The sequence below is a fragment of the Papio anubis genome, chromosome 10 (assembly GCF_008728515.1).
Source record: "Papio anubis isolate 15944 chromosome 10, Panubis1.0, whole genome shotgun sequence".
Classification (NCBI taxonomy): Eukaryota; Metazoa; Chordata; class Mammalia; order Primates; family Cercopithecidae; genus Papio; species Papio anubis.
This window is the reverse complement of record NC_044985.1, coordinates 116,366,390-116,383,373: the sequence shown is the minus strand read 5'-3', so window position 1 is coordinate 116,383,373 and position 16,984 is coordinate 116,366,390. Positions and strand designations below refer to the sequence as shown.

Below are 16,984 nucleotides of genomic sequence, written 5' to 3'. Positions count from 1 at the left end.
TCTTCACTTGCCAATCTAATGCCAAAACAGCAACCCACCTCCCAAGTCCCTTGTAAAACTTCCATTCAATTTTTTTGCAACAGCAAAAGATTAGAAACAATTCAAATGCAGATCAAGAGAGGACTGGTTAAATATTAATGCTAGGGCACATTCATAGAAATAAAACAGGAAGCTCTCTACTGCTGTGGAAAGGGTTCCAAGATAAACTGATAGCTTAAAGTAGAGTGTGTATACATGGTATGCTACCTTCTGTGTAAGTGGGGGTAGGGAAACAAGGTTACAGGTTCATATTTGCTCATATATGCATTATCAAACTTTGCAAGGCTACACAGGAAACCAACAACAGTGGTTACCTGGGGCAGTGGAGGTGGAAGGGGCACACTAGAAACTGGGCAGATGGAGGAAGCCTGAGAAGGAGACATTCTGTCTCTCTCCCCTTCTTCTTTTAATCTAACAACACACTTTTGAAAACACTGTGTGATTCACCCGGTCTTATGTGAACAACAACAAAAAAAACAACCAACCAACCAACCAAATAAGAATCCTCAGTTTAAAACTCAGAGCTGCTTACAGAAGGAAAGGATATTCCAGGAAGTAAAATCTGGGTACCTTTCACTTTACAAACATGGTTCTAATTTTTCTGTGTGTGTGTGTGTGTGTGTGTGTGTGTGTGTGTGAGATGTATGTGGGGGATCCCAATATGTGTCCTCTTAGTTGCCTTTTATTGGATGTAGACAGGCTTGGCCAGCCACTAGTCACCTTTCCTGTCCCACTCTAGAAATCTAATGACATCTTAGCAGGTCCATCACCATCTGAGTCTCAACATTTCAGGCTGGCAGGGACTTTAAAGGCAACCAGTTGCTGCCCTTGCCCAGTGCTTTGGACTTCAATTTGTCAGAAAACTTTACCTGGATTTTGGAGTCGTTATTTCTCTTTCATTTTAAAGGGACATTCTAGAAGCTCTGGCTTTGACCTTTGTTTTGTTTTGTTTTTTTCTGAGATAGTATCTCACTATGTTGCCCAGGTTGGTCTTGAACTCTTGGGCTCAAGTGACCCTCTGGCCATGGTCTCCCAAAGTGCTGAGATTACAAGCCCAGCCTGACCTATCTTAAAATTGTTATAATTAACGGGACATATGGCAATTGGTTCAGAGTAAATATGTGCTAAGGAAAGAATATGCTCAGCCCAGCCAAACAGCAGTTTCTTTCTGTTACTGGCTAACAGATCCTCCTCCATGATGGCGGTCAGCTGACAGTGACCAACAGCCCCCACTACACAAAGAGAACGACTGCAGACAAGAACTGAGAAGGGAAACTGGAGCTGGGATAGGTGAACTCAGGCTGGGAATAAACTGATGCTATCTCAAAAGTTCGCTGGTATTTTATAGCTGGCATGACAACCGTGTGGTTCATTTATCAATGGCTACTTAGCACTTCAACTATCTTCAACTAAAGAGCTGAAGGTTGAAAACCAAGTTAATAGGGTGGTCATCTTTTTAAAAGGCCAATGGTATTTTAAAAAAACTCCTTTCAAAAGGATAGACCCCTCTGAGATGCTACAAGTAGCTAGCAAAGGATAAGGAACATACCTGATCATAACACAGAGAAAAGCAAGCACAACTGCTGTGTGTGTGTGTGTGTGTTTATGTGTGTGTGTGTGTTATTTCTGAGTTCTCTTAGGGACAATGTGCTGTGTTACAGAGATGCATTATAAAAGACACTTTTTTTTGTACCTACACTTAATACTAAAGAAAGTGATTACACAGGAACAGATGGCTGTGTTCCATTTCTTCCCTTTTACTGGCACCTCTATGCCCATCTAATCATTGAACACCAGAAGTCTATCAGTAGGGATTCTGCTCTTCTTATTAAAAGAGAGACTAGAAAGTCAGGGGTATGGGAAGGTAGGAGCAGAGAATTTGCTGACTTGGAGAATTATCTATCTTGGAATGAAGGAGATGGTAAGCAAGTGTCTGGCCCCAACTCTTTCAGCTGTTTAGTGACGGAAAGAGGATTTTCAGGGTAATCATTACCATAAGCAGGTCATCTTATCTTTTGGAAGAATTCCTCTATTATGCTAGGTGGGGCAGAAATAAATTCTTTCTCTGTAGCAGATAAACTGGAGAGCTTTAAAAACACTTTCTCATTCAGATTTTGTTTTTTGTTTTTTTTTTTGAGATGCAGTGCCACTCTGTCACCACGCTGGAATGCAGTGGTACAATCTCGACTCATTGCATCCTCCACCTCCTGGGTTCAAGGAATTCTCCTGCCTCAGCCTCCCGAGTAGCTGGAACTACAGGCGCGCACCACCACAACTGGCTAAGTTTTGTATATTTAGTAGAGACGGGGTTTCACCACGTTGGCCAGGATGGTCTCGATCTCTTGACCTCATGATCCGCCCGCCTCGGCCTTCCAAAGTGCTGGGATTACAGGCGTGAGCCACCGCGCCCGGCCTCATTCAGATATTTAATATTTTTGTTATTATAGACCACTTTATTGTCAGAAAACCTAAGAAATCATATTCTAAGGTCCATTTGCAAAGTGAAAAAGGGGAGGAGAAGAGTAAAGGAAAAGCCAGGAGAATCCAGCTGTGCTTTTCCAATTTGATTTAAGAGGAAAACAGAACAGCAAGTGGGGGTAGCCTGCTCCTGACAGTGACAGACTAACACAGGTTGGTGGCAGTGAGGCCCTATGGCTTTGGTCCAGCCTTCTTTAAAAAAGTGGGTTGAGAACAGCTTGATGCCAAATTTGGTCTGAGCAATGTGTTCACCTCAAGCCAGCTGGGAAGTGATACTCCATTACATCCCTCACCCTGGGCTCAGTGCACAGAGAGATTAGGAGGCAGGAAAGGGAGAAGTAGACAGGAAGGGGCAGAGGCCACAGATGACCCTTTAAAAAACAACGTGCTGGCCGGGCGCGGTGGCTCAAGCCTGTAATCCTAGCACTTTGGGAGGCCGAGACGGGCGGATCACGAGGTCAGAAGATCGAGACCATCCTGGCTAACACGGTGAAACCTCGTCTCTATTAAAAAATACAAAAAACTAGCCGGGCGAGGTGGCGGGCGCCTGTAGTCCCAGCTACTCGGGAGGCTGAGGCAGGAGAATGGCGTAAACCCGGGAGGCGGAGCTTGCAGTGAGCTGAGATCCGGCCACAGCCCGGGCGACAGAGCCAGACTCCGTCTCAAAAAAACAAAAAAACAAAAAAACAACGTGCTTCTGTTCTTTTAAAAGCAAACTAAAATTTAGCAAATCCACAGTGAGCTCCTGAAAGCTGGACCTCTAGTAATCTGGCAAAGCTGTGATAGGGCATGGGCTATGCTTAGGACACCAAAGAGGACATAGAAGCTGACAGTCCCACAACGCTGGAAGAAAAAAATAGAATTCTTTCTCTACCGGATATTCCTTTGTCCTGATGATGTCTCAGAAATATCCGAGAGCCCCATTCAGAATGGCTTCCAACTTCACATTCCCAGGTATCTTGGGGAAAATAGTTGTCCAAATACTCTGAAATAGCTTTCCAATCTGCTCTACCTTAAAATGGCCATCTTTTAGTACTTTTAGAGAAATGGACAAGTTCCAACTCTGAAAACAATGAGCTACGGCAGAGATTAACTCCTGAAAATGGATGACAGAGGGGCAAATTGGTCATTCAGAATGCCCCCGCCTCTTTGGAGTTACCTGCCACTGTGCTGGTGCCTGGCAAGGGCACCGAAGTGATTCTGGGTTCGCAAGTGAAAGCTGGGAGTCATCCAAGGAGGAAGGCTACCTATGTCTCTGCTCTGAAGAGTGGCTCTGAGGGGTGGCTCTGAGTGGTACCGTAGACCTAAGCGCACACGGTCTTCAGGAGAACATTCTTTGGCCATTAGCTGTCCACCCCAGGCCAGTTCTGGCTTCCTCTTCTCTCCCTGCATATTCAGTAAAGCTGCAAACTCTTTTCTAGTTTCAGTGAGGCAAATTCCAGTCTCTCATCTTCAACTTTATTTTATTCCAACTTCATTTCCCAACAATATAGACTCACTGTTCTGTGTATACCAGCCCAGACAGCTAAGTAATCAGAATCCTTTCCTAGCAGCTCACTGACACTTTTACTGAAGTCATAGTTAAAAGGACAATACTTATTTGAACGGAAGTCAAATGAAATTGTCCTAAAATACTAGCAGTCACATGTAATGACATAAAATAGCAGATAAATTGAGAAAAAGTATTTATGATTCATCAAGAATTATTTAAATAGCAGTTTTTCTACCAAATTTCTTTATAGATCCCGAACTGTGTGGAGGAAAAAGAAAAGGGAGAGAGGGAAAGAGGGCTAAAATGTTAAGGGGGCCTCTAAAATGGCAGTCCCAACAAACATAAGCTAGGGATGCATATCTTCTCAGAACATCTCTTTCACTTACAGCGAGGTTAAATCAATAGAGATGCAACATGAAGTCCTTTTCAAGTCTATTAAGACAATGAAGTGAGTGGATTTTTTGTTGTTGCTGTGTAAATTCATTTTCTCCCCCACTTTCAGAATAATTTTTGGTTTAAATTCAAACACTCCTCACGGACTTCCAAGCCCGTGCTTTAAGGAAAATACCTGAACCATGAGTGTTCTCTTCATCTGCCTCCCACACTGTATAAAAAAGACACAGGGGCCACAAAGAGACCACAAAATGGCAATTATGCAAATATATGACTTTTTACAGCAATTCAAAGATATTTTTCCTGGGGGATTAGTGTCTGCCAAGAGGGGTGGGAGTCATTTTGAGTTTTCTTCCATTCTGACTATTCCACTTTCATTTTAAAGACTTTTCACTGAACCTCAGATGCCATCAATTTTTAAAGGTACATCATTTTATGTACTTTAAGAAATAAACACTGCCCATTAAACAGTGACAAAACCCTTTTAAATCACATTCACTGTAAGCATCCCCAATTTTTTTTTTTTTTTTGAGATGGGGTCTCGCTCTGTTGCCAGGCTGGAGTACAGTGGCACGATCTCGGCTCACTGCAATCTCCGCCTCCTGAGTTCAAGTGATTCTCCTGCCTCAGCCTCCCGAGTAGCTGGGACAACAGGTGCGTGCCACCACGCCCAGCTAATTTTTGTATTTTTAGTAGAGATGGGGTTTCACCATGTTGGCCAGGATAGTCTCAATCTCTTGACCTCGTAATCCACCCGCCTTGGCCTCCCAAAGTGCTGGGATTATAGGCGTGAGCCACTGCGCCCAGCCAAGCAACCCAATTTTAAGAATATTAAAAGCCTTACAGAAGAAACAGGATTGAAAAAAATATTAAAAGCCAAAAAAAACCTTAGAAATAATTAAATATGGTAGTATTTTTAAAATAGCTCCATTATAGTACCTGGCTTCTGAAAATTTAACTTAATATCTTATTTCAAATATTTACTATTTTTTACCTTACAAATCAATGATTTATCTACTATTAGAGGTGGTACCTTTTTCCTCCCTCTTTGTGTATACTAGCAGACCTCTTGGAATTCCATGTTGACTATTTATACAGACACTTATATATATGCACAAATACACAGACATATATTTAGAAACAGGGTCTTACTATGTTGCCCAGGCTGGCCTTGAACTTCTGGACTCAAGTGATCCTCCCACTACAGCCTCCAAGTAGCTGGGACAATAGACATGTGCCATGATACCAGGCACTAATGTTGACTACATCTTAAAGAGAATCCTTTTAAATTTTGAACCACCAGAAGACTGAATTTATAATAAAGAAATCAAACTATCAAGACAAAAAAGGTATGGGTGGCATCACTTGTGTGTGCAGGAACTCTGCAACTAGTTTTATCTGTATATCATACCTACACCCCCGAGCTCTCAGGCCTGGCCACCTGCTGCTATCCCTCAGAGTGTCATCTTGTCTCTTCCAGCCCATGTCTCAGGCCCCTGGCCACCTGCTGCTGTCCCTCAGAGTGTCATCTTGTCTCTTCTAGCCCACATGAGGGATGCAGGTCTCCTTTTCTGGAAAGCACTCATCTCCTTCTTGGGAAGGGGGAATTCTGAGGTAGCTATTACAATTGACATGTTCTGTTCCAATTTCAGAAATACTCTATTTCTTAGGGATGTTAGTGGCAGGGACAGTTTGATGTCCAGGAAAAGGCTGTCATCTCCAGCACATGCAGATATTGGTCTTTCATCCATTCCTCTCATTCCGAATAAATTCACCCAGCTCCCTCTGCTACAGAGACAAACATGGACTTGATACTCTCTTAACTGAAATACAAATATTCCCAAAGTCAATGCTTTAGTTGCCTCAGTCTTTGTATCTCAGTGCCTCTCCCTGCTAGTACAGTTGCGCTGGTCTAGTGAAAGTACAGCTTGGAACAACTGCTACGCACACAGCCCTGAAATCCAGCCCCACTACTGACATTGCGGAAACCCTGAATTTATATTACCGTTTCCTCACAACTGACACATGACACCAGCAAACAGGAGACATACCTCTCATGTAACTCATGTTGGGGCCTGTGGAAATGCCCTTTTAGTCATAGGACATTGCCAGATGGCTTAAAAATGGCATTTGAGCAAAAAAGAAAAAGCATCTGTGGCACGTTTACCATCATGAAATGTTAGCATCAAAAGAGATCTCAGAGACTTTTTCATCCATGGAGCCTCACTTTTCAGATGAGAAAATAGGGGCATAATAAGGTGAAGTGGCCTGCTCAGGGGTTCACCAGGAGACATGGGACCCAGGGAGGATGAGAATCCAGTGGTTTAGGACTTATGTTTTTCTCTGAGGCTCAATGTTGACAGCGGCAAGTTTGGGGGTAAATGGGAAGAGGGGTCCCATGAATGAGAGGTATGTCACAGGGTTACAGAGAAGATAGACAAGGCCCTACCCTGAGTGTGAGAGACAGAGGGGGAGCGTCCGATCAGCGGCCGCTGCTGTTCACCAGGCCATGAAACTCCTCCCAGGCCCTGGCAAACCAGAGACAAAAAAACACAATAGCACATTCAGATCAAAAGCTTTTGAACACAGAGAGCAGACACAATAACCCCACATCCCCCTTCAGATGCCCTCCAAGTCGAGTGGAGCCACAGGTACCTGGGAGCAGAGCAGCGAGGTCCCACTGGACTTTCCTTTCCGAGGAGCAGTGCGGCCTACCCTTTCAGGGCCAGTGGGCACTTCTGCTTGCTTCACTTGAGAAGTCTGCCCCTGTTCCCTCAAGGATTTGCACCAGTGTTCCTTCAACAAGGCTCCAGGGGAGGCCAGTAAGGTCAGAGCTGACGCTCAACTGTCACCAAAAACACTTCCAATTTACAGTGACACTCCCTGTCCTTTCTGCCTTGGGTATGTGTGCACAGGTGGCAGAAACAATTTTTCTTCATCAGGCCTCACTGAGGGTAAAGGCCAGTTCCCAACAGCATTATGTCTAAAGATGCAAGGAGGAAAGTATACACTTTCTCTGCTTTCATATTTCCAACCTTCTAACCCTTCTACACTCAGACTTTCAATGTGTCAGTTTCCACCTGTTTCTTAAGTGCTTATGTAACTACTATCTGAAAATTTAAAGTCACGGTAGTTCAAAATTTCCAGGGAACAATGCCCATTACAATTTTCATGCTGATTAGCTTAATTCTGAAATTAGGTTGGGAAGGGATAAGAAATGTGACAGAGGGGGTACGTGGCCTTTCAGAATGGTGCTCCACAGAGAAAAGACTCTTGGTGACTGCTGGACTAGTCACAGGAGAAAACCAGATCCCCTATGCTTCTGGAGGCTCAAACTCAAGTTTTCTCAGGGGAGCTGATTTCCTCCCTAAGCCCTAGCCACTTTTCAGCCCCAAACTGATGAGTTCCTTGGGAATTATAAATAAAATATGGTGCTTCTAAGTCTGAAGTTCCTCATTATTGTTACTCCATTCTTGGTTTAATTTGGTGACATAGTACCCAGGGTGACAATACACTACATTTATAAGTTAACCATCCACCTCTTAGAGGAGGTAGATCTGCAGTTCATGTTTTCTTCAGAGAATTATTACAAAAGCTCCTAGTGTATGTGCTAACTAAATTAAGGAAAAATGTAAGACTGCTAAACAAGTATGCCAGTCTTTGTCAATTCCCAAACTCAGTGTCCACAGCAAGACACCTGTTTCAGAGCTCTTTCTGGAAAGATGGTGATGTGATGCACTTTGTGAATCCCTGAGTGACATCAGAAGGCAATCTCACTCTTTACTCCAAATGAAGACAAGGGCAAAGCAAAATCCAATGCTTCAGCAATGACCCAGGGAAACCCCTCACTGTAATAGTGAAATTTAAATTCCTTTTTAAACCACTTAGGTGCCAACAAGAAATTACATGGCTATGTTGAAGCTTCATGTCATTTACCCTTTTGTTTCCAGGAAGGGCCATCCTTACACTAGCCTACACTGAGCAGTTCTCTGTCAAGAACCTGAAGAAATACGGACTTCATGGCTCTGTCCTACTCCATTCCAGTATTATATTCCCCTCCCAGTTTCTTCATTAGTATCTTCACTATATGTTAAACCTCAACATGAAGAATCTGGGTTAAGAAATTTCCTCACAGCCGGGCACCACGGCTCATGCCTGTAATTCCAACACTTTGGGAGGCTGAGGCGGGCGGATCACCTGAGGTCAGGAGTTCAAGACCAGCCTGGCAAACACGGTGAAACCCCGTCTCTGATAAAAATACAAAAAAATTAGCCGAGTGTGGTGGCGGGCACCTGTAATCCCAGCTACTGGAGAGAATCCCAGCTACTGGGATTCTCCCAGCAGGAGAATCCCTTGAACCCAGGAGGCAGAGGTTGCAGTGAGCAGAGATCACGTTACTGCACTCCAGCCTGGGTGACAGAGCAAGACTCCATCTCAGAAAAAAAAAAAAAAAAAGAAAGAAATTTCTTCACATGGATCCAGCAGAAATAAAATACTGGGCCATAATCTTTGGTATAATCACTCTTATTCTCATAGGCCCAGAGCTCGGCCAAAAGGCAAATCTACTACCTAAAGCTAGGTGTGAATAGTCCAGCTATTTTCCATCTGGCATTCCAGGCATACTGGGTAATATTACAACTTTCTTCTTTTAAAGGTAAAGAAAGAACAAGTTAAATGTAAAAAGTGTCATATGACTGGAGTTTCTAAAAACAGAAATTACTGAGATTAATATAGCCAACAGGGAATTCTGAACAGATTCAAACGACAGAGGAACAAAGAGTTCTTTTAAGACCACTCTTGTCCCATCTCACATACCAGAAAGCAAATCCTGTGCAATTCTACACTTTCCCCTACCTCCACCCAAAGCCTGCAAGGTTCGCAGTCTTGCACTCACTAGCTCTCTATACTTAGGGAGGGGCTCAGCCTCTTGCTAATCTGGGTTCTTTGCTTTGACTACCAGTTTGGTGGTACATATCACAGATGCAAAGCCAGGCCAGCAATTAAGCTGGGGTAACCTAGTGCTACTGGCCTATGATTTAGCCATGCCAGGAGAAGGGAATGGGCTAGTCCTTGCCTATATATTAAAGTTCAGTGTTGAAATACAATGATATTTAGACGTGGGAAAGTCCCCACAATTTGACCTGTCTCCCCTCTAAGATAAAGGAATAAAGAGAATCACCCACCCTCCACTCCTGCAGAGAAGCTGGGCCAGTCTTTTCCAGTGCTGTAGTCCACTATGGGAAGTTGGCCTGTTTTCCTTTTCCATTCCAGGCTAGATGCACAAAAGGAATCAGTGGGACTAATCCAAAGAGGAGTTTCTTCACAAAAGACATTGGTGTTTCATATGGTTCCAAGCCCAGTTTTATCCTGGTAGCCCCATGATTCTCACTGCATTATGAGATTTCTCCTCAAAGCAGAGAATATGGGGAACCCACATCTATGAAAACTCGACTACAAGTTGGCCTCATTAAAAGGAGCTATGACCTGAGCAAAAACTCAGTTTAACAAGTTGTCCGCTTCTTAGGGGTGAACTGTCAGCTATAAACAAGAGCAGGAGCCCTCTGCAGCACAGCAGCTCATCACCTGCCTGCTCTGTGTGGCAGGCAGTGCCTTGTAGCACACTGAGGGGAGCAGCAGGAAAAGGCCATAAGCAGTGTGATTAGGGAAAGGCTGGAAAAACCCAACAGTTGAAGAAGGACATTGGAAACTGGGCCAAAAATAGCAAGCAGGAATCAGGAACACCTGACTGAAAGATCTAAGCCACTCCTAAAAAAACTCCCCTCACCACCAGCAGCCCTATCTTCAGAGTACTCGCAGGAAAATGAATGTTGGCTCCTTCTTCCTTCATTTTCCCTGGAATTCTTTTTTTTTTTTTTTTTTTTGAGATGGAGTTTTGCTCTTGTTGCCCAGGCTGGAGTACAGTGGCGCAATCTCGGCTCCCTGCAACCTTCGCCTCCTGGGTTCAAGCAATCCTCCTGCCTCAGCCTCCCCGAGTAGCTGAGATTATAGGCGCTGGCCACTATGCCCGGCTAATTTTATATTTTTGGGAAAGATGGGGTTTCACCATGTTGGCCAGGCTGGTCTCCTGACCTCGTGATCTGCCCGGCTCAGCCTCCCAAAGTGCTAGGATTACAGGCATAAGCCACCTCGCCCAGCCTCCTTGGAATTCTTGAGTCTCAGTAGCTGCTGTTCCTTGGCTCAAACAAAGCCATATCCATGGAAGAGCCACAAGGAATAGAAGAAAGCAGAAGTACTTCTGACTTTTGTTCATACTGACAAAGATCAGAAGGGTCTCGAGGTCAGTTTGGTGCTTTCTAATCAACATTGACTCTGGGAGGTGACATCAAGCCTCCCTCCCGGAAAAGTTACAATACAGCCGAAATTAAGGTTAATACATGTAACACTTTTTGAAGGCAAGAGAAGGTAATTCTTTGACAAATACTAAAAATGTAGAGAACGGGCCTTTCCATATTCCAGCAAATCTCTCATTTTATAGGTACTTCAACCAATTTTGGATAGGTAATAAACAAAGATGCAATGACACAAACACCCCTAGAATATTGAGCCCACAGTGCTAATCCTAACAGGTGTTATGCAGGATCTTGGGCCACATGGAGATCAGGGGTAAGTCAGGATGGTACAAGCACAGGGTATCACTGCCAAAGTGGAACAGCCACTCTGGAAAACTCAACCTTAAATCCACAGCCACTTTCACAGATCCTCTCAGGCCGACTGACCCAGTGTTTGCAAAAAAAAAGATTCTTTATTATGTTTTTGGTGGTAGCTCCTAAGAAAACCTAAAGTAGCATGAGGCTTGCTGAAACTCTACATGCAGGTTAGGGGCCTAAAGGCCAAGCTGCAGCACATACAAGCCAAAGCCACAAAGCACACAAGGGGTCCATATGTGCTACGGTCAGATATCCTACAGAGCAAACTCACACGGGATGAAGACGTTTCCCTACCCCAGATCCTGATGTGCAGTAACACCGGGCCCAGGAGAAAGGGAAGGGCTATAACCCTGAGATCTTGCAAGCAGGGCTAACTCAAAGAGGAAGATGACCTGGCTCTAAAGGGAAAGCAGAAGGGAGAAGGCTAGAAAAGAGCTGTGGCTTGGGCAGCTTTGGCACCAGCAAGAAAATCCCATTAGCACAAAGCAAGGAAGCTATATACATACAGCCACACAGACGGAAGCAGGGATTTACCTCCAAGCAAGAAATTTCTTTGAAGTAAAGGCGAATGGAAGTCAGCGAAGCAAAGGCCAAGGATCCCCCTTTCCAACCTGAACAGACTTTCAAGCTGAATTCTATATCAGAAATCACTCTGTTCTGGTCATCGGCGTGACTAGATGGGACCTCAAATTTAAGTACCAGAAAATAGGGTCTTATTTTGAAAGCTAGATGTCACCTTATTATGTCAGGCCTCAGCAGTCCTGGAACAAAATACCACATGACACTATACAATGGGCTTATGGAAATGAGGCTGCATTCCCCGGATGGCCCTCCATGGAAAAGTCTGTGCCATCCCTTAATATGGTGACAGTCAGTCCGAAAGGCCACATCTTTGATGCACCATAAAGAGCAAGAGCATGAGACAAGCTAGTTTAGCACCATTTATTAAGTGATCTCAGCTGTTGTTGTAGCTGCTGTGTGTCAGCCTGTTCTTAAAACATAAAATGCTCTTCCATTTCCTCTTGTCCAGGACAGAAGGATCTTCCAGGTAGCACGCCAACAGAACAAGAGACTCCGATGACGCCAGCTTCAATGATGGTGCCATCCAGAGAGGGAGAGGGTCATGGCACATTCAACCGCGGCTTCCAGAGGTTTTGAAAAAGGAGCCTTTGGGGGCCCAGCCTGCCTGGCATTCTAGTGGAAGTGCAAAAGGTTGGCTCATTGGGAAAGGAAAGAGAGGGGGACGCAAGGGAAAGTAGCATCTGTGTCTCAAAGAGGGCTGGTTTTCTGGTCTCTACAGCTATAGGGCTGAAGTTCCAGAGGCAGACCTCTGGATAAAGCAGGGAGCAGCAGGCCAGTCTTTCTAGCAGACTAAGGCAAAAAGCCCACAGGCTCTCCTAAACTCTGTCAGGACATGTACATATATATCTATAAAAGTCACAAAGAACTGCCTTATGGTATTAGAAAGGGAGAACAGCAGAGAAGGGGAGAACTGATGAAAAATACCTCTTTCCCTCTCTTATCCAGGTGGAAAACTTATTTTGGGGGTGAGTGGGAGTGGGGGATATTTAGAAACCTTGAAAACAAGAATCCTAGAAAAAGGTATAGATCTCTCCAGCCTGGACTGAATGAGGCTAGAGGTCAGAAACTACTTCTATCCCAGAACAGAGAATAAGAAAAATGTGCCTAGAGAAAAACAATGCTAACACAGGACTGCTAAGGCAAGCAACCAGGGCCAAGGCTGGCTAATAACTGTTGGTGACTATGATGAGTCATGCCAGCCGTTTGATCACGGACCAACTCCCATAGCAGTGGAAGTTCCCACTTAAAAACTGGTACTTAGCTGGTTTAAGCCAACTCCACTCATAACATTATCTGTGAATGCATGGGAAAGAGATTCCCAAACGGTCTGTCTGCTGAACATAATCGCTGGGCTCACTACTAGTCTTCAATAATAACAACATGATGATATTCTTACTAATGATGATGATGATGATAGCAATACTACTACGTGGCCCTGTAAGAGCATTCTCCATCTGAGGACCCTCAGTTAAAGATTAAATCAGCCTCACAATAGCCTTGTTAGATAAAGTACTGTCTCCCACTTTACAGATGGAGAAACTGAAGCAAAGTTGCAAAGACGCTTGTCAAAGGCACATATTGGTACGGGGCCATAGGACAGAACTAAACCTAAGAGTCCTAACTCTTAGCTGGCTAGCTCTCCCTCCAGCTTTGAGACAATCTGACAGCCACTCCCCACACTTTTTCACAATAGCCTGAGCTTACTTCTGACACTCAATCACTGAAGGAGCAAGCCTAACAGTGATTCTCACTGTAGACAGAAAGCTCTATTTCCCTGAGTCCTAGGGAGACTGCAAAGCTTATTTTCCCTGTGGCCATCATGCTTCCCTTTGATTCTGCTCTCTCACACACACACTATCCCCCTTCTTCTATGAGTCAGCTCTATACACAAGGAAATGGAGTCATTCCTGATAAGTAGTCAGTATCCCAGGACAAAGAAAACAGACTGAAGCTAACAAGTTAAAAAGACATGCAGAAGTGGGGTGAGGGTGGGCAGGGTGAAATTATCTTAAAAAACAGCAAGAAAAAGAAAAGCACTTGTCTTTCATTTTAAGATAGTGGTTAGAATATGAAAGACAGGACAGCCTGTAGAAATTAAGCAAGCCCAGGCAGTGCAACTGGGTTTCTGCAGACAGGCTCTCTCTGCTACAAAGCACCTGATAGTATAGGTGGCAGGGAGCCTCGCTGACAAAGAACTGCAGCAAGTAGCCAGAAGCCCTGGAGGGAAGGCCTGGTCTGTCCCTTCTCCACAAGTAAGTCTCCTGTCCGGTCATATTCCTCTGGGCCCAACTACAGATCTACTTCTGCTAAGCTTAGGGACACATCCTCCCATAACCCCCCAACACGTACTTGATGCTGTCGGTGTGAGTTTTGTATTCCATAATGGTGTTGGGAGGTAGGTTAAGCACTCGCCGAAGTGTGTCCCGGATTCGGGCTGTGGTTGCTTGGTCACTGGCAGTCTTATTCCATATTGAAATAATGTCCTCCTATCAGAGGAACACAAGGAATCATCAAAGCAAATCAGAGGCAGCGAGGAGAGCAAAGGCAACACAAGAAACCAGACTGGCCCATGGGTGGCTTACCTGAAAGCGGACAGACACCACAGCCCCACAGATCTCCTCCCCAACCATGAACTGTTCCCCCAGCATGGCCAAAATGAGATTCTCCCAGCAACGGGAGGCCAAGCCCTTCCGCAGCCGAATAATCCACTTGCCACCATTTTTATTTGCATCATCCTGTAAAAAGACAGAAAGCACTAAAGTTAAAATACGGTTTCACAGTGTTTTTTTTTTTTGTATGAAGGCAGTAAAAAGCCAATAATCTCTTAAACACTAAGAAGTCATATCATTTTCCAATTATTCAACTCTATAGAAAAACTGATGGTAGGACTACGGAGAGAAGAAATGGGGAAAAAAAGAAAAACATGGCTGGGATCCTTGGCATAAGCCATATATTAAAATGGCTTAACAGACCTTTTAAAAATAATCCCCTTTACTGGAAATACTTTAGGAATCAAAATGAAATGATGTCATATTTCAAGCACGGATCATCCCTTCACTTGCTAAAAGTACTGAGTGTCTGCTGGGCATGGTGGCTCACGCCTGTAATACCAGCACTTCGGGAGGCCGAGGCGGGCGAATCACGAGGTCAGGAGATCTAGACTAGCCAGGCTGACATGGTGAAATCGCATCTCTACTAAAAATACAGAAACAAAATTAGCCGGGCATGGTGGCGGGTGCCTGTAGTCCCAGGTACTCGGGAGGCTGAGGCGGGAGAATGGCGTAAACTTTGGAGGTAGAGCTTGCAGTGAGCTGAGATGGCACCACTGCACTCCAGCCTGGGCAACAGAACAAGACTTTGTTTCAAAAAAAAAAAAAAAAAAAAAAATACTGAGTGTAACTACATACCAAGTACACAGTCATGAAGCCCCAATCTAGTTTTTTTTTTTTTTTTTGAGACGGAGTCTCCCTCTGTCACCCAGTCTGGAGTGCAGTGGCATGATATCGGCTCACTGCAACTTCTGCCTCTCGGGTTCAAGTGATTCTCTAGTCTCTGTCTTCTGAGTAGCTGGGACTACAGGCGCATGCCACCATACCCTGCTAATTGTTGTATTTTTAGTAGAGACAGGGTTTCACCATATTGGGCAGGGTAGTCTCGAACTCCTGACCTCGTGATCTGCCCGCCTCGGCCTCCCAAAGTGCTGGGATTACAGGAGTGAGCCACTGTGCCTGGCTGAAGCCCCAGTCGCTACTCAGATCCAGTCTAGTAGAACAGACAGACAAGGATATTAATTACAGCAATGCTACTGTAATTATAAGTGCTGCTGTTAACAGATATACACACTATGTTAAGAAAGAACAAGACAGTTGGAAACAGTCAAGACGTGGGTCTTTTTTTTTTTTGAGACGGAGTCTTGCTGTGTCACCCAGGCTGAAGTGCAGTGGTGCAATCTTGGCTCAGTGCAACCTCCACCTCCTGGGTTCAAGTGATTCTCCTGTCTCAGTCTCCCGAGTAGCTGGGATTACAGGTGCCTGCCACCACACCTGGCTAATTTTTGTATTTTTAGTAGAGACGGGGTTTCACCATGTTGGCCAGGCTGGTCTCAAACTCCTGACCTCAGGTAATCTGTCCACCTTGACCTCCCAAAGTACTGGGATTACAGGCATGAGCCACCAAGGCCTGCCAAGAAGTGGGTCTTAAGGGCAACAGGAGTGAGTCAGGAAAAGCAGGTGAAGGGCACTGCAGGCACTGGAAAGAACACGTCTGCGCAAAAACTGACAGGAGGGTCCACCTGCAAGGAAGGGAAGATTTAGAGATAATGGGAGATGAGGCCTGAAAGGTAAATGAGATGCAAGATCATGTGAGCAATGAGGAGCTGTGTAAGTTGGGCGGCGTGGATGTGACCACATGTGTCTACTCAAAAAATGCCATGGCATCAGAATAGAAGATGCATTACACCAGGGCGCAGTCGAATACTGGCTCTGCAAACAGTTCTAGGTCTTCAGTTACTGCCTTTAAGCTTATTTTCCTACCCACTTTAATCATATGTGTACTATGTAAAAATATTACACACATACACAAACAAGTTCTATAGGGATAAAGGCAACTGAAAACAAAAATCCTTTAATGTTCTAATACCATTTTAGTCATAAAACAGTCTTTAAAAAACACCCAGCACCAACCCACACAGACAAAAAAATGGCATCAGTGCATTTCTCTAGAGGCTCAGGTTCCAAGGATACACTGGAGAGTGATGCAGTTTTGAGAGAAGACTTTAAAATACTTTTAACCTTGGTAGGCTAAGAGACAAAACAAAAAAACCCAAACTTGCTCAAAAAAGCAGTCAGAGACCATTAGTCCTTACCTCCCACATGGGTTTAATTCCTTCTTTGAAGAGATGGAAGTCACTGTGGCCTGTCAGGTCCCCGGGACGTACCATGTGGCTATAAAACCTCCAGAACTGCTCCACCTGCAGAGAGAAGACCCCACAGTAAAAAAGATGTGTCTTGTATTTTTCTTTGAATGCATCCCGAAGTTGAGATTTAGTTAAGAACATAAGCATGGAAGACACTATACTACAGGCTGTCCTTTTCAGAGGACTCATTTTCATGTGTGGCACTGTGAGGGAAGACATATTAGAAGAAAAGTGTATCATCTAGTTTCACGAAAGAAAAAATGCAACATTAGCAATACAAGAATAAAATCTTTGGTGAGAAATGCAAGCCTGAGCCAGGAGCTTTAGTTGGTGAAACCATGTTAATACGCACTCTCCCACTCAAGCCGCAGGACAGTCATCACATGCAGTAAGAGGACCAGGTTTTTGCACAATGGA

At 44.4% G+C, this 16,984-nt stretch overlaps 1 protein-coding gene across 7 annotated transcripts in view; it reads right to left on the bottom strand.

Annotated features, from left to right (window-relative positions):
• EIF4E2 (eukaryotic translation initiation factor 4E family member 2) overlaps window positions 1–16,984 on the bottom strand; it is a 32,545-nt gene that overhangs the window by 2,764 nt on the left and 12,797 nt on the right. For 3 of the 7 annotated variants that reach the window (XM_021924138.2, XM_021924139.2, XM_021924140.2), the window contains exons 4-7: window positions 16,517–16,621; window positions 14,235–14,387; window positions 14,002–14,138; window positions 9,586–9,674 (exon numbers count right to left, since the gene is read on the bottom strand). In XM_021924138.2, coding sequence (XP_021779830.1) covers window positions 9,586–9,674; window positions 14,002–14,138; window positions 14,235–14,387; window positions 16,517–16,621 — 484 coding nt within the window. Of the gene's footprint in view, window positions 1–6,851; window positions 6,931–9,585; window positions 9,675–11,998; window positions 12,265–14,001; window positions 14,139–14,234; window positions 14,388–16,516; window positions 16,622–16,984 lie in introns of those variants that run through there. The other 4 variants (XM_009183326.4, XM_009183327.2, XM_009183328.4 and 1 more) reach the window with 3 other exon arrangements.